Consider the following 18,559-nt stretch of genomic DNA (forward strand, 5'->3'; position numbering starts at 1 on the left):
ACTATCCCACTTGGGACTAAAATCGTCTCTTCATTTTTCCAGTTACCCTCATTGGAGTGCAAACTGAACCCCACTTCAATACTATATCCCCGGGACTGAGTGAAAATAAAGTTGGCCCTCACAAGAACTCTCCTGTTTCTTCCTCCACTATGGGGAGAATGCTGGGGCCTCAGCAACTATCTTAGTTCATAAGTCACTGCTCAGGTTATTAAAGAGCAATTTAACAAATGACTTTGATAAGGCCAGACAATAGTATTATTGTTTTACTTTGATCATTCAAGTACCCAGTCCCTGGATTCATTATCTCACAATCTCATGTGTTTAATTATTATAGAGAAAACCTTAAGGAGAATAGTATTTTTCTTCCCAACTAAACTATTAGGTTCTCAAAGATGGCAACCACATCTTGTGCTTTTTTTTTTTTTTTTTTTTTATCATCTGTGATATCTAGTATGAGCTGGACCATGAATAAGTCCCTGCAGTGAATGCTCGATGCCTTACTTCAGAGCAGTTTCAGAGCAGTGCAGGAAATAGCACAGTATCTGGAAACATTAAATACATCTCCTTATGTGAATCACTTGTTACCAGAATTCCTTTCCTCCCAGTTCCATCTCCAGGGCTCTGTTTCCCGTGACACATACTATGGTCCTCAGTGTCTAGAGCCTGTGAGCTTTTTAAGAGCCTACGAAAATCTTTGAGAACTAAAAAATAAAATAATTGACTCCAAAATGCAAAAAGAAAACTGTAAAATCACAGTTAATGTTTAATTAAATGTTCAAAGTGTAACATTATGTCAACTTCAATAATGGTCAAATAAGCATTCATAAAAATTTTATTACATTTGAAAAAAAAAAAAAAAACACTTGTGGGCTGAATATTTCTTATTTCACAAGTGTTCTCAAGCATGCTGGATGATTGCAGAAAAATCAGGGCCAGCCATTAGATAAATGAGCTTAATAGTAGCCAAGTAATTTCAAAAGCAAAATTATAAAGATGTTTTCTAGATTTTTATAAATATAATGTGGGAAGTGGGTCCATTTTAATATGTTGGATATGATGTGTAGTGAGGCCTGCAAAGGTGTTAAACAGCCCTGCCTAAGCTACTACCCATTTACAAGATTGCTATTTCAAAAATAATTTGCTTTTTAATTTTATTGCTACTATAAGTCCCTACACTTTAAATTAATTATAATTTAGAATTACTGAAAAGTAACTCTTAAGAAAAAGATTAACTATGTGCAGAGAAGTCCGCAAGTCAACCAAGGAATAAAGATGATCCCGAGGGAACCTTACTCAAGGAAGAACTGTCAGCTGAATGAAGGCTTAAATTTCATGGGCTTTGGGTGGGAGAGCTTTTTCATAGTCCCTCCCCATATGGGATAACCATATTCTCTGAGAGTAGAGAAGATTTTGGCATTATCTCTTCTAGATCATTTGCATTCAAATTTCCATAAGGAAACCTCTGCCAATTATCATCCTCAATGCTCAGGTTTTTTTTTTTAATTTTTTTTTTTTTTTTTCAAAAATGTCAGACAAAGCACTCTCTTTAAGAACACAGGAGACACACTAAAGTAGTTCTGAAAAATCACAGTTCTGTATTTTTTTATTTTAGAGTTCACTGCATGCCTGGAATGAACAGGCTCTCTTTCTCGTCAGAAGATTACAAATTGATATGCAAGGTCAGGTTAAATAGTATCTAAATCTGCTTTCCTGTCCCTTATACAGGAGAGTTATCTGTTCTAAAAACAAAATTTAACTGTAAATGTAATATACCCATAGAAATTGTTCTTGAGTAAGGAAGAAAGAAAAATATCTTCATTTTGAGAAAAGAACAAACATAGTAAAATTAAAATGCATATTATTTTTCAAAAGTTACTGTCAAATACCACATTTATATGTACACATTTAGATACATAAGTCTGGTGTCTAAATACATGGAAGATTTTTAAGTTTTAATTTCTAGAATGAAAGCAATGATTAATTTCTAATAATTTCAATGTCATATCCACAAAAAATTTGTGACTTGTAGTGATAAGTTTATTCATCCTATCATCTTTGTCTAAGAGTTGCTTAAACAAGCTTAACTACATACCTTTTTTGAAAAAAATATGCATTTTAATTTTGCTATTATATATATTAATATATAATATGCTGTTATATATATTATATATATAATATATAGATATATTCCCTTTGAGATGCTATTTGCCATGCTATTTATTTAGTTCTTGAGGTCCTAGTTTTCCCTAGAAGACATTTGATTCTGAGAACAGAAAAAATTAAGTCCCAATGGAAGGCTTTGAGCATCCTGCTTAACCTTCCCTAGACCTCAGTTTCCTTAGCTGTTTGACGGAGGAAATTCTAGTACTTTGCTTAGGATTTTCATTAAAGTATTAAATGAGATGACATGTGCACAGCATCTTACCCAGTTCCTGGCACATGGAGCACTCATTGAATGGAAGCCTTGCCTGTCATTTTCAGATTTCTTCTGATGGAGACAGAAGGCCTGAGTTCTGGTCTGGTTCTCCACTCAGCTAAGTGGGAAAGCACTCTCTCTATTTCAGTTTCCTCATCTGATGAAAGGGTATATAAAGTCTTCATGTAGTTGATGTAAAAGTAAATGTGCTAATACACGTAAAGCACTTCTGAGTGTCTCCAAACAGCATCTTAGAGCTTTGGCCAGAAGGTAACCTTCCCATCCAGACACAGCCATTTCATTCATAGGCACCTGGGTGACTGACTACGGCAAATTTTATGGGATGCCAACAAGCATCCTCCCATTTTCCTGCCAAGAGTAGGGAAGCTTTTCCTGGAAAAGTCATTCCTTTGAATTGGACTTCCAAAAAGTCCCTGTTAGAATTCAAATACTCTCTCTGGGTTGAATAGCACATTACACAATAGCTTCTCCAGATTTAGGCTGTTTCTCCTAAATACTTAGGAAAGAATCTTTCCCTCCTTAAGAGTGATACTGGGGTCAGCTCGATGCCTGCCTAAGACATCCCCCATTGTACTTCTTTCTTACCCAGTTTCTTTTTCTTTGGGAGAAAACTTTTTGTTGTAAGGACAGAGGAACTCTGTTTTGGTAAAGGAGGTGCCAAAAGAAGCTTTCGGGGATAGAGGTTTATGGGCTGGGGGGGCGGAAGGTAAGACTCGATTTTTGAACTCTAATTCCAGCCATGAGGCAAATGCCACAAAAGGGCACAGGAAGAAAATTTGTAAAAGGCTTACCTGCCACTGTTTCTCAAAGATGTATTCTGTTGTTAAGCAAACACCCTGTGAGCCAGTATTGTGCTAAGAACTGTGAATACAAAGACAAATAAAGTCCACCCCCCTGTTTTCAAGGAACTTACAACGTTATGGAAGCCCAAGTGTCTGTTCAGGGCCAGACGCTGGGGATGCAGGATGGGAAGCCAGGATCCTTTCCCCTGGCCAGATGAGGACCGGATCACACTGTGGTGTTCAGAAGCCCTCTGGGAGGAATTAGCCCCAGAATCTAGAGGTTGGCTGGGGCAAGGCACCTAAGTCAGACTGAAAAGCTGCAGGGCCAGAAGAGTTGCCCCCTGAGTTAATTCCTGACAAAAAAAGGAGGTGAAGGGAAGAAAGGTAATGCTTCCAGAGAAGCATGTGCAAAGATCTAGAAGTGCTACAGAGCTTTCGATTGCAGATGAGGTAACATCCTTTGTCATTTAATCCCAGAAAAGCCCTGGAAGTTAAGATAGAGGTGTATATTGTCGTATATTGTCCCATTTTATAAAAGAAGCTGTTGAACCTTGGATTAAGTTGTTTTCAAAGGTCACACAGTCAAAGTCAGTGGCTGAATGGTGGCTGTGGAACTCTAATGTCCCTGTAATTTCCACTGTGTGCCACCATACATTGTAAATACATCACACACAAGTAAAACAACAATTATAGTAGTAATCACAGTGAAGATGTTCACAGATTGAATGAAGCCAAGGAAACTGAACTTCTGAGTTTGTCTTGGAGTTAGTTGGTCTTTCCTGCTGCTTGTGTTAGATCTTGAAGGATAAGTAGGACATTTGCTCTTAGAAAATGGGAAGACGGTGAAAGACTTAACAGGCAAGGGAAACAGCATGGCAGATTTGGGGCAAGGCATGGACGATTGTGTGGCTGCCATTATAGGGTATGAAGAATTAGTTATCAAGGGCGAGGCTGAATGATAGATTGCATCCAAATGTTCAAAGTTTACATTTAACAGACAAAGAAGTCTATACTTGATTCTGTAAGGAATAGGAACCTATCAAAGGTTTTTAAGCAGGAAGTTTAACACTTAAGGTTTATGTCTTTGAAAGATAGCCCAAAGACAAAAAAAAGAACCTTAGCTGTATGTGTAAGCCAGGAGGCAGGAAAACTGTTTACAATCTATTACGTAAAAGGAGTCAGGGAGGCAGGATCTAAACTAAGATTAAACACAAAACAATTATTTTTAATCAAAGTATTATAGTAACATATACTTTTAAGTTTTAAAATCTCTTTCCTCCATGTTCATTAACTTCTCCTTTAAAACCTATTTTTAATAGTAGGTATTATTTATTGAGCCCTTACTATAACACCAAACACTTTGCCAAAGTTTCACATGTCTCGTTTAATCCTCACAAAACTTTATTGTATCTTTGTCTTATAGCTGAAGAAACAGGTTTAGAGAAGTTTAAGTAACTTGATCAAACAAGTAGTCATTCGTGGAGTTTGTGTTTTCACCCGGACAGTCTGACTCCAAAGGCTGCTTTTTAACCTGATCTGATATACCCTTCCGAATTAATAGGCATTGTCTCAAAGAGCAAACCTTTTACATTAAACAGAACTTATTTGTAATGTGTGGTCAAAGGGTAATTGCTATAGTTGCCTGGATTATTTTACCATTTTAACATAGGCAGAGAAAAATGTTATCAAACAAATGTAAATTAAAGAGGCCCAGTGAAAGTTTTTTTCTAATAAATCAATTATGTTCATTGTCTATTGCATCAGATATTAAATTATTATCAAAGCATATTCTGTGTGCTTTGGTATTTCTGGTAGATTCTTTTCCAGATCCTATTTTAACAAAAACCTCAATTCATCTAACGATATTAGAAACAGGTTTTCATTTGGCAATGCAATTTTTCTAGTTGTTTTATCTCTTTCAAAAAAATATTTTTATTATGTTAATGTATTATATATTTATGTATATTTTCATTGTATAAATATTGAAGAGTAGAAAGGAAACACAAGGGCGCTTATGAAATTTTAAATTAGATACTTTATTTGATCCCTACAATGTTTTTTTGAAATCCAGTATTTTGAATTAATGCAAATTTTTGAACGTCAATTACAAAGTGCATTTCCTGTCAACATTATTAATGCCATCCAGAAATGTTCATTCTAGTTTTAAAAATTAGTTTTCTGCACCTTTTAATAGATAATGTAGTTTGTTGATAAATGTTGAAATCTATACATCACAGGTCTCACATACGTGTATTGAGCATGGCTAAAGACCTTATCAAACTGTGGCTACCAGACTTGTAATATTACGATATATACCCTCATCGTGGTGTTTATGAGCCTAAAAACTAGAAACAAGGACAGTGAACTCAGATTGTTTAATCCTGGATATCTTGAAAATCTAAAATTTGCTGGTTATTAAATATGTCCACATTTAACACCCGTAACTCACACACACACCATTTTACTGGATGTTCATTCATTGCCACTGTCCAACTGAAGAGATGGATGACTTAAAAATGATCCCCAAGAATATAATAGCGATCTTTAATCTCTCTTCCCTCTCCTCTGCTCCCTCGTCTCTTTCTCTCTCTTACAAACACACACATCACACACACATCATATATATCTGGATCTAAATACATTTTCTGTCACTAGTGATGTGATTTCTAATAAGTCACCAGCTTTCTTCAATCATAAAATTAGTAGTATTACACCTAACTTGCAGGGTTGTTATAACTAAGAAAGTGTATATAATATACTTAGCAGGTGACTATTAAATAATCGTGATTACTGTTATTTGTATTTCAGAAAGCTTTATTGTTTTTAATTAATTTTTAACACAGATTCAATCTCTAATCAGTGTAGAATGATTTAGTTTTCCGATTTGTCAATTTTGTTAGTTGTGTTTTTCAAAAAGTTTTCCCAACGCCAAATGAAACCCTGTTGCTTAAATTTTCAAATTTATTGGGATAATGTTCATAATATATTTTCATTATTTTTTTTATGTCTGTAGGAACTGATAGTGATAATTTGTGTTTTCTCAAATTAGTTCTTGATCAGTATTGCTTGTTGATATATTGATCAGTATTTGTTGATATAGTATTCTTTACAGGGAATGAGCTTTTAACTTTCATGATTTTCTTTTTTATATTTTCCTTTTATGCCATTGTTTTACACTCACATCTTTATTTTTAATTTTATTCTACTGTTAAAGTATAACCAGCTGTTATCCTTCTAGCTTTTTGATATTATATATTGTCAGTCTTTCTCTTTTTCTTTTCCCCCCAGCTTTATTGACATTGGAAAATAAAATGTATGTATTTAAGTGTACAATGTGACAATTTGATGTACAAGTATGAATACATTGCAAAGTGATTACCAAAATGAGATTGATTAACACATCCATCACCTCATAGTTAACATTTGTGTGTGTGTGTGTGTGTGTGTGTGTGTGTGTGTGTGGTGAGGATGCTTAAGATCTACTCTCTTAGCAAATTATAAGTACTGTACACTATGCAGTATTAATGATAGTCACAATGCTGTACATTTTATCTGTAGAATATTTTCTTCTTATAGCTGACAGCTTATACACTTTGACTAGAGTGTCTCCATTTCCCACACCCGCTAGTCCCTAGACCACCATTCTACACTCTCTATGAGTTCGACATTTTTTTCTTTCTTCTTCTTTTCTTTTTATTTAGATCCTACACATAAATGAGATCATACAGTATTTGTCTTTCTCTATCTGGCTTACTTCACTTAGTATATTGTCTTCCAGGTTCATCTATGTACTCACAAATGGCCGGATTCCCTTCTTTCTCATCATGGCTGATAACATTCCACTGTATTTTTATCCCACAGCTTCTTTAGCTACTCATCCATGGAGAGACACTTAGTTCATTTCCATATCTTGACTATTGTAAATAATGCTGCAAGGAACATGGGAGTGCAGATATCTTTTTTGCGATACTGATTTTGTTTCCTTTGGATGTGTACCTAGAAGTGGAATTGCTGGGTCATATAGCAGTTTCTTTCTTAATTTTTTTGAGGAAACTTCATATTTCCATAGAGGCTGCACCAGTTTACCTTCCCACCAACAGTCTTCCAGAGTTCCCTTTTCCCCACATCTTCATCAGCATTTCTTATCTCTTGTCATTTTTTGATAAAAGCCGTCAGTACTGGTGTGAGGTGATATTTCCTTGTAGTTTTGATTTGCATTTCCCTGATGATTAGTGATGTTAAGCACCTTTTTGTGTACCTGTTGCCAATGTGTATGTCTTCTTTGGAAAAATGTCTACTCAGGTCCTTTGCCCATTTTTTAATTGTATAATTTGGGTTTTTTTGAGTTGTATGAGTTCCTTACATATTTTGGATATTAACACCTTATCAAAAATATAGGTTAGAACTATCTTCTTCCAATTATAAGTTCTCTCTTCATTTTTTTCAATATTGTGATTTATAAGAAATATGTATAGTCATGCATCACTTAACAATAAGAATATGTTGTGAGAAATGTATTGTTAGGCGATTTTGTCATTATGTGAACATTGTAGAGTGCACTTACACAAACCTGAATGGTATAGTCTACACCTAGGCTATTGCTCCTAGGCTACAAGCCTGTATAGCATGTTACTGCACAAAACAAAACAAGATTAAATCACAAGAGAAAATGATGCAATCAAGAGACACGGTAAACACAAAAATGGTGAGGCTGCTGCAGGCCTATCATAGCACACTGTTTTGCAGTGCCTTTTTCTGTATAAGTAGAAAGAGTACACTGTAAAATAACTTTAAAAATGTAGTATAGTAAATGCATAAACCAGTAACATAGTCATTTATTGTCGTTATCAAATATGTACTGTACATAATTGTATATGTACATATATATATATACATATATATATATATATATGTATATATATATATATATATATATATACACACACACACACACATATGTACATACTATACTTTTATACAACTGGCAGGGAAGTGGGTGTGTTTACAGCAGCATCAGCACAAACGTGAGGACTGCATTGCCCCATGACCTAGGCAATAGAAATTTTTCAATTATAATAAGAATTGTTCTATTATAATCTTATGGGACTAGGGTCACATATGTGGTCTCTCATTGACCTAAATGCCATTATGTGGCACATGACCACAGTATATTTCTCAGAAGTATTTGGTCTTTGTCTACGGGTTCCTGGCTCACAGCTCCTAAAACATCTGGAATTTCCTGTAATAAGAGCCATGAAGGTGTCTTTTATGTTAATGTTGTGACTTTCACAAAGCCCTTAGGTAACCTAAAGATGGGGGGAACACCATTGTGATGGGGGGGGCTGGAATTTTCAGCTCTGAACACCACAGGATCTCTGGTGAGGGAAGAGGGACTGGTGGTTGAATCAGTCCTCAGTGACCAATGATTTAATTGATCGTGCCTGTAATGAGCCTCCATAAAAACCCAAAAGGATGACGTTCAGAGAGCTTCATGGTTGGTGAACATGTGGAAATGGGGGTAGAGTGCCGAGCTAGGGAACAACTAGAAACTCAGTGCCCTTTTCTCATACTTTTCCCATTGCATCTTTTCTATCTGGCTGTTCCTGAACTATATCCTTTTATAATCATCTGGTAATCTAGTGAGTAGATGGGTTTCTTAAGTTCTGTGAGCTAGTCTAGCAGGTTAATTAAATCCAAGGAGCGGGGGGGGGGGGGATGGGGGGGGGACAGGAGAGATGGGAGGACGGGAACCTCTGATTCATAGACAGTCTATCAGATGCACATGTAACAACCTGTACTTGCAACTAGCATCCGAAGAGTGGTGGAGGGGCAACATTTTGGGACTGATTGCTTGACTGATGGAATCTAACACTGACTCAGACACCTTGCTGCTATCCAAGAATTGCTTACTGGTGTCGGGAAGTGCCCCTCATCCCTCACATAGGAAATGGGTGCAGAACCCAAAAGAATTTTGCTGATGGTTTCCTTTGCTGTGCAGAAGCTTTTGAGTTTGATGCAAATAGTCAATGTAATACCTATGAAAATTATAAGGACATTTTCCACAGAAATATAAAAGACAATCCTAAAATTCATATGGAACCACAAAAGGCCATGAATAGCTAAAGCAATCTTGAGGCAGAAAGATGAAGCTGGAGGCATCACATTTCCTGATTTCCAAATATACTACAAACTATAGTAATTAAAGCGGTATGATGCAGACATAAAAACAGATCCATAGACCAATGGAACAGAACAGAGCACCCAGAAATAAACCCATTCATATGTCGTCGACTGATCTTCCACAGGGGCACCAAAAACACTCTTTGGAAAAAGGATCGCCTCTTTAATAAATATTGTTGGGAAAACTGGATATCCACATGCGAAATAATAAAACTGAACCCCTATTCTCTACCACTCACAAAAAGTAACTTGAAATGGATTAAAGACTTACATATAAGCTCCAAAAGCATAAAACTTCTAGAAGAAAATAGGGAAAATCTCCTTGACATTGCTCTTTGCAGGGCTTTTTGTTTGTTTGTTTTGTTGTTGTTGTTGTTTTTTAATTATGACACCAAAAGAAGGCAGGCAACAAAAGCAAAATTAAACAAGAGGGACTACATCAAAATTGAGATGGTTATTATTCTAACCTGACATTTTACAAAAGAGATAGGAAACCTGAAGGTCAGAAGCCCTGAAGATATTACTGTGGACTTTTCCTGGGAATTTAGGAATTTCGTTCCAAGGAGGGCCATGCCTATAGGAGGGCCCTTGAATCCAACTGTATACCTAGCAAGTGTACTAAGATAAAAGAAACTGATAAGGAAAATACCGCATTATTGCTCAATAACAACAAAATGCTACAAGAGTTCAAAGTGATGTGTTATTAATGTTAGAGTACAATGTAGAATACCAGGAAACTATTAAAAAAAAAAGAAAAAAACCTGCAGCTCCATTGTCATTTTTCCTAAAAAGTTATTGACATATCTGTAATACTTAATTTAAGCACATTTGACAGGCATGAATATTTTATTAGTGTATGACATAATTTTCAAAAATCTGCTCATGACAGATTGAAAAGCGTAGAATATCTATTGTAATCTGAAAATAAGTGTTTACTCAGAGGACAGAAGATTTGAAAGTAAGCAGAGTGTTTCAAAATAATAAAGTTATCTTTTAAATATGTTATTTATGTTTGAGTCAGTGAAGAAAAATATCAAGTAGGTAATGGCAGAGATGGTATGCCAGTATGACCAAACTTGTCGAGGCCATGACCAAAGGACTGAAATTTAGGAAACCTTATAGTGCTTATATTCCACAAAATATATACAGGTGGATGACCCCAATGAACTTCCATATTTGTAGGGCAGTGTGTTGAAATGCTGCGATGTCAGTAGTCAAATAGAAGTGTATACAACATTATAGAATTCACTACATCAGGAGAATGGTTCCGGAAGTCCAGTCTCCCTACATTCAGACTTCTTAGTCAGCCTGTACCCATCATATCCTTGTGTGCTAACAGGATTGTGGAGGACAGTGCCATCTCTGCTCTGTTCTGAGAAGCTTTCAAAGGAAAAACATTCTTGACACAGATCACAAAACATTAGTTAAGAAATGTTCATGTGAAAAATCGCCTTAGAATAGAGAAAACACTGTAATAGTGTATAAGTACTATTCATTTTTTATTCTGTCACTACTTTAAATATAGTACAAATTTAAAAAAATTAAATTTCAGTCACCCGATAATACTGTGCATCTTTCTTTCTCTGTAATGATAACCTTGATGAACCAATCCAAGGAGCTTTGAGTGTTTTGGTTAGTTGCATGCGTTGTCAAATTCCCCACTTAAACTTGTTTTCTTTGGGGGCAGAAATGATATATTACTCCTTATGAGACTGTTATACAGTGTTTGGGAGATAATAACTGTACTAGGATTTTCAGAGGTAGATTCTTGGAACACATGGGAACATTGAGCAAGTAAGGAATGGCAGTTGGGGCAGCACCGATCTTCTATGTGACAGTGAAGGGAGTGGCAGTGAGCTACTGGGACAGAGAACATTCTGGGGGATGGTAGAACACAGAGCTGATTATTTCAGGAGAGTTTAACACATAATATTCAGACATTATGTTCTGTGATCATTATTATTTTCTTCCTGAAATGGCAACTAGAAGGTATTTGGTAGCCCGAACAGTGCTTCAAACAATAGCATTGCTTACTTTAACTGTTTGTTCTTTTTCTTCCTTTTCCCACGTTAAAAATCCAAGGAGAAAAAAAGATAAGCCTTCTCCCATAAGCCCCCTCCCTCTCAAAAATGAGTGGTCTCACAAACCTTCTTTTGAATTCCTAAAAGTATCTGATTGGTTAACCTGCCTTAAAGTGCCACCAATACACTAAATATGGGACAGAGCTGAGTTTATGACTGTCCCTGAGCAATCATAGGAAAACTGAAAAGCTTAAGGAGATAACTATATGGAAACGAGTTTATTGGCATTTACCTTAAGAGGCCTGAGGGTCACTGAGAGGAGACTATATCACAAATGCACTTTGAAGTGTGACCAGGGGAGGAGGAGTTGAAGGGTTTGTTGTAATAAGCAGCCAGAGGCTCTGGCGGGATGCCCTACTACATTAATTTTCCAGGTCTTTGGGTGGGTCACAATTGCACTCCGACATCCTGCCTGCAAATGCTAAATCTAAAAAAATACGAAGTTCACGTCAGACTAGAGAATCAATGTACTAACTAATGTCATTGAAGGAATCAGAATGCTTACACTATTTTCACTTGATAATTCACATCCAAAATAACTGAAGTAGGCACACCCAGACACATGTACTGGGGGTGCCAAAAAAATGTATACACATGACTTGTATTCATCTTTTGTTATTGGTATACATTGAGTATTACAATTTTAGTCTTTTTTCCTTCCTTGAAATATGTATGCATTTTTTTTGGCACCCTCTGTATATCCTCTGTGCGGATGCTCATAGGCACAGCCAAGGTGGTCAAACATTCTTTCTCTTATGAGCAATTTCAATCAGCTTAGCCTACTTCTACTGTAATAGCCTACGTCTATTTCAGACGTAGAAGGTGGGGCAGGAATTGGTCTTCACAATAAGAGATGTTAAGATGATATGATAGGAGCTTCATTCCTCACTAAAGATCTGTTAAGAGTTAGCAAATCCAGAGTCTTCATGTATCGAAATCAATGAAATTTGCATATGATTTTCAAACAGAAATAAGACTTAGACAACATTGTGCAAGCGAACAGCCTCAGTACATGTAGGCACTTGTTCAGCAATAATACATTAGATTTTTCAGTGTAAACATTCTGGCACGACCTGATGCAATGATGCCTGCTACATTCACTCTGTTGAACTTTTAAGAGGCAGTTTGCATCTATACAACCAGCCCCAAAGCATGACATTTCATTAACTATGCTCCAAATAAACAGCTGCTAAATCTTCAAGTTCTCTCAACTTTGCTTCTAACAAGAAATTTTAGTTTCAGTGCAGGACTTTGAGAAAATGGCTTTCCCCTCCCCCGCTTGGAAAAGGGTGGTAAACAAACAATTCAGTGGCAAAGGGGTGTGTTCCTTACAAAGGTGCTCAGGGAATCTTACCCTGAATAACACAGACGTCTCATTTCCCACAGGAGGAAATCGTTTTATAATTTTAAAGAGGTCTCCAGTCTGTGCTCGGTTGTTTTACAGTCCTGGTCTCTGGGCTGGATTGCCCCTTAGCTTTCTACATTTCAGCAATTGAGGAGGCAGGGCTGGGCGCGCTGGTGGTTTTTTTTTTTTTTTTTTTCCCCTCTCTCACTTCCCTGCGGTGTTTTGAACTGCCTTCCTGCAGACGTCATACAGCCCTTGAGGAATAGTTTCTGCATGGCGAGATTGAATGATAGTTCTCATTCACAAAGGTTTGGAGTCAGATTGGAAGCAGGGGACGCAACGGAAATGACATTCACAGGTAAAGCAGTGGGCCCAGCGAAGTGTGGAGAGCTTTTTTCCCCTCGCTGACTTCTTGGCTCCCCAGAGAAGAGTGTTTTCCTGTGGTCTCCCTGAAATGGAACTTCCCTGACAACTCTCCGGTGTAACAGAACTCCGCGGTCATTTTCTTTTCCTTTCATTCTACCTGAGTCCTTTTAGAGTGTTGGAAACCTTCAAACCTGTTATTACGGATTTGCAAAAAAAGGCAAGATCGAGTGGTGCTTTCACTGTGTTGGTTTCCCTTGTGACCAGATGAAGAATAGATTCAAAATTCAGTTCCTCCCTTGGCAATGCAAACAGAAAAAAAACTGTCACTTCCGAACAGCCTAGTGCTGGAGTAAATTCAGCATGAAAGAGGAAAGAACTGTGTCTTCGGAGCTCCCCTATGTTTTGGACTAGGGGCAGGAGTTGGACTCCGGGAACTTTGGATTTCTTCAAGCAGCCTCCCTTGGAAATGGAATATATTTAAAACCGTCTTTGTGGAAAGACAGCTGAAATATATTAATCAGAAGACTTTTCTCCTTTTATCTCTCTTTTCCTTTTTTTTTTTCAAAATGAGTATTATTATGAAGCCAAGATCCCGGTCTACAAGTTCCCTGAGGACTACAGAGGCAGTTTGGTAATGTGCTTTTCTCTCATGCTTCTCCCAGTCTTGCCTTTTAAGATTGACGTAATACTTGAGTATTTAGTAATTGCTGAGGAGGTTTGAGAGTTAGGTGTGATGTGAAGGCTTTGGAAAGAACACAGTATTGGTGATACTTCTTTCTCTGTTTTGTGTCCCATTTACTCTAACAGCGTGCTCACATTTTTTAACTCCATGTGTACGATAGCGATTCATCTGGTGATAATTTTTAGAGGAGGAAAGAAAATTGCACATGTGTTGGGAGTTTAGAAAATAAAAACTTGTCATTTTTCACTGTCTGATTCGGTTGCTTATTTTCTCATCTTTGTTGTAAGCAGGCTGGTAGTTGACAGTCTTTGCCATTGTTTTTGGAAGTAATACGTTGGCTTTTAGCACAGTTGTGTTAAAAAATTAATGTTAAATATTTTAATCATATGACTTATGAATTTACGCGGCTAAATATATATCACGTTGCTTATCATTCAGTCATCTTCTGTGTTTCATATTGTTAATATCACTCGCTGATAACTATGTGTTTTGGTAATTTTAGTATTTTAACCTTAATGAAAAATAGGCTAATTTCAGTGTCTTCTAATATTTTATTGTACTATTTCCCGTATATTTACTTGTTTATAATCATATGGCCCTAAAATAATATTTTTCCAATAAGGTAATGTTTGTGTTTAAAATAGCTATTTACAGAACTTTTATGGTTCTTTCAGAAGTTAATCTTATTTTATCTTAGTGGTTGTAAATAACAGATTACCTCTTTGAAATGGAATAATCATACTTCAGACAGGGGAAATAAAAACAATGATTGAGGGCAGGTAGTTGAGGATAAGATAGACGCAGACAGGCACAATTTATTATGTATTATTATATAAGCAGGTAAACACATGTATAAATACTCAAATAATTTGCATAAGGAATTTAGCACACACTTATGTGGTTGGGTTATCCTTTGCTGTTCTCATACTAGTGTTTTATTGTGAACTAGAATCCAGAATTGGCCTTTCAGTAGTATTTCTGTGAGTTTTAATAAATTATAGATGTTAATTTTGTCTCTTATGTCACTTATGATTCCTTGTATAAGAGTACACGTAATAACTTCCTCCTTGAGTTTATTTTTTTTTTTAAGTTTGCGTCTGCAAATAAATTTGCGTCGCTCTTTTATGCCAAACAATAAATACTGGGAAATACTTAGAATCTTTCCATTAATCATCATATAATGTAAATCTGACTAACATAAATGGGTCATCAAAATTTATAAAATAAAGAAATTTTATTCATTTGTCATTTCTATCCTGCCTATGTGGGAACAGGATCTGATCTTGAATAAACAGTATTTAACCAACCTGTTTGCCTTTTTGCCTGAACTGCCAGGAGACTTACTTCCAAATTCAGGTTCAATCAGCAATGATTAGTTCCTTTCAGGAGACTAGTTAGTAACATTGACATCCTTTACTCCTCTGAGATTGTCATGGTCTATCCACAACTATTCTGTTTTTCTAAATTACTATTCTTATAAATAAATAGACCGTGATTCAAAATATGTTTTTTAAATATTGATTTGTGAATGTGAATATTGTTACATTTAATTTTAAATATTTTGCATAGTGTTGGGGTCAATATGTAAGAAATAAATGTCTCTTTGTGCTAATAATGCCTCGATTTAACTGTACACTATGGACACCTCTCCTGTTATTAATCTTATATCTGACTTATTAATAATACAAAGGGTTGGGTATATTAGTGCTGCCTGTAAATCATTTGGCCTGAGATTGTAATTGCTGTACTTACAGTTCTAGCATTTTATTATCTCTTTTATCATTCAAACACTATATACACATTAATTTATATGTAGTAAAATCTATATAGGTTATAGATTAGGTATATAGAGGAATTATGTGTGTACGTAAATATATATCTATATCTAAATATAAATATATATATAGATATAGATATATACATATATCTATATATATTCAATTAAAAATGTAAAAGCTTCCCTTTCTCTCCCCGTGACTTTGCACATACAAGCCCCAGAGAGCTTTGTGGGACAATGTCTCTCCTTATCGTCATGTTTTCTGTTCTAACTTCTCAACCACCCATTCCCAACTTCCAATTCTTTTCAAATGCTATATAGTCTACTTCATCCTCATAACAGTTGACTTCCCATGAAACCTGTTGATTTACCATTTATCCATTTTTCTGGTGATTTTATTTCATTCTGGACTTCAGAATACTTTGTTCTTGGGGATGCATCTTTTGACTTTACCATCTTAATTCTGCTTAGGTAAATCTATTTTCTCTTCCATTGTCCCACTTTCTCCAAAGCTCTCTACTTTCCTTCGAATGCCTCCAAACCAAATGCTACCTTTGGAAGTTTGCTAACTGGCTTCTGTAAGAATCCAATGCTTCAGATTACTTTTGCTTTGAATTTTCCTACCTGCTTCTTTTCAACCTGTACCAGAAAAAGCAGTCCACACTAACTTGGTGTTACAGGCCTGATTAAATTCCTATGAGATATTCACATTTTTAAAAGACGTTTTTGGCAACAATTAATGATATTATATACCCTTCCTTTTAATTCATCTACTTAAAAGACAGGCCTTACTTATAGTTAAAATTTTATGAATGTCAAAAAAAAGAAAAAAAAAACTTTGAAGTTAATCTGTTTCCTTGTAATATAGGTGTCAAAATTAGAGTATTATATAAGAAAGGAGATATATATATATATATATATATATATATATATATGCTTTTATTTATTTAACCCATATTAAGTACTTACAATGTGCCAGGATCTAGCCAAATGTGATTATGACATTTATCCTTTAACATTCCTTAAAAAATCTGCATGTGTGAAATTGAGAAAAGCTTAAAGTATGTAATTTTCTTATGCTCATAAAGTTAATGAAATTAGCAAACTGATTTGAGGCATTGCCTTTCTAGTTCAGTTGTGTCAGTAAAACTAGTCTACCTTTAAATTCTATATAAGAAAACAATTAGGGAGTTACATTTCTAAAAATATTTGAATTTTACATGTCTCAGCAATTACATATTATAATAATACTATACTATTATAGTATTTATAAACATATACCAGGAATACTTATCATTAATCTAATTAAGACTTGCACAATTCGGTTTAAGTAAAAAGTTATTAGCTTCCCAAATATAAATATAAAGAGAACTTTGGTCAAGAAAACTGGATTTTGTTCTTTCTTGCTGTCAGATGTTCATTATTTGGCATGTACTTGTTACATTTAAGATTGCTCGTTATATAATCTCGGGGCAGGGGAGAGATACTACCTGTCTAAAATAATGATTTTTTTTTATAAAACAAATTTTGAAGTATTATTAAATATATAAAAATTGTACTTAGGTTTATAGACATAGAAAAAGTCTGTAGGGTTCTTTTCCAACCAAATTGTTGGTTACCGTTAGGGTACACATAGCAGCAGTGGAGGCAGAAGGGACTATCTTCTTGTCACTGTGCTTCTCTATTGTATAAATATTTTCATCAAGCAAGTATTTTACATGAAAGTTTAAATACATTAAAACTATCAGTACCATGTTCATTAGCAAGCTCATCTTTATGTGTGTAGATAGCTATATATCTGGTAAACAATAATTTGCTCAGTGTCCAAAACGGGGAATAAGTGTTTCAATACTGAGCAAATACAATTTTCTGAATAACGTTGCTGCTCGAATCAAAAAAATACTTGCTTTTTTCTGTTAACTCTCTCCTAAGGTAGTGAAGATTGAGGCTGGCTGAGAATTCTTATTTTGGCCTCATGATCACAGTGAAAACCATTGATTACACTAAAGCGACTAGTTTTATAATAGAGAATTAAAAAAGATATAACAACACTGATTAATATTTGGAGGGAAAATTACTCATAACCCCCACTACTCCATCCTCAACTATTTTCTTTCTTTCTTTCTTTCTTTCTTTCTTTCTTTCTTTCTTTCTTTCTTTCTTTCTTTCTTTCTTTCTTTCTTTTACTTACATGTCTCAAACAGTTGTAAAAACTATTTCTGTGCTTGGGTTCTTCATTCTATTTATCAGCATTTTTCTACTTTTCTAATAATTATATTTGTAGCTTTCATTTTATTGAGTGCTTTTTATGAATGAGGTCTCTGAGGAGATTTTACATACAATATCTTATTAAGTTCTTACAACAACATTGAAGGAGTTGTTAATCCACATTTAAAGATAAGAAAATTAGCCTAAGAGATGAAATACCTTGGGCAAGGCCATTTCACTGCCACAGAAGCCGGGATTAGAACCAAAGTTTGTCTGCTCCAAAGACAATGCTGCTTTTACTTCAGCATGTTGCCTCCCTTTACTGTCTATAAAATTATTAATTTTTAATCACTGTAGAATTGTCCATCTTGTTAATATATCTAAATGCCATAAAATATTTGGTTAGATGTTGGGTGATTGAAGGAATAAATGGGAAGTGGTCTATTTTTAAAGGTATAATAGCTTGTGACGTTTAGGGCTGATGTTGGAGATTGAAAATGGCTGTTTGAAAGACGTGTAGTTGTAGCCCCTAGGCCAGTGTATTTTCTTCTGGTAGCAAAGGTCATCTTTCCCTATTATAGAGAGATAAAGAGCAAAAAGGTCAATGGCCTCCCAGTTTTGAATAGATCATCTTTCCAATTATGTTAACCAGTTTAGCTTTGTTCTCTACAAGCTCTGGAAGGATTTTCATAAGGTTTCAT

The 18,559-nt window shown here is 35.3% G+C and overlaps 1 protein-coding gene across 9 annotated transcripts in view; it reads left to right on the forward strand.

The window, feature by feature from the left end:
• PDE4D (phosphodiesterase 4D) overlaps positions 1-18,559 on the forward strand; it is a 1,269,731-nt gene that overhangs the window by 1,006,935 nt on the left and 244,237 nt on the right. The window contains exon 1 of one of the 9 annotated variants that reach the window (XM_019743432.2): positions 13,074-13,822. The exons of the other annotated variants lie outside the window; for them this stretch is intronic. Within the exon in view, the coding sequence (XP_019598991.1) occupies positions 13,758-13,822 (65 nt within the window). The 5' untranslated portion in view covers positions 13,074-13,757. Of the gene's footprint in view, positions 1-13,073; positions 13,823-18,559 lie in introns of those variants that run through there. 9 annotated transcript variants of the gene reach the window in all.

Source organism: Rhinolophus sinicus, linkage group LG03, assembly GCF_036562045.2.
Source record: "Rhinolophus sinicus isolate RSC01 linkage group LG03, ASM3656204v1, whole genome shotgun sequence".
Classification (NCBI taxonomy): domain Eukaryota; kingdom Metazoa; phylum Chordata; class Mammalia; order Chiroptera; family Rhinolophidae; genus Rhinolophus; species Rhinolophus sinicus.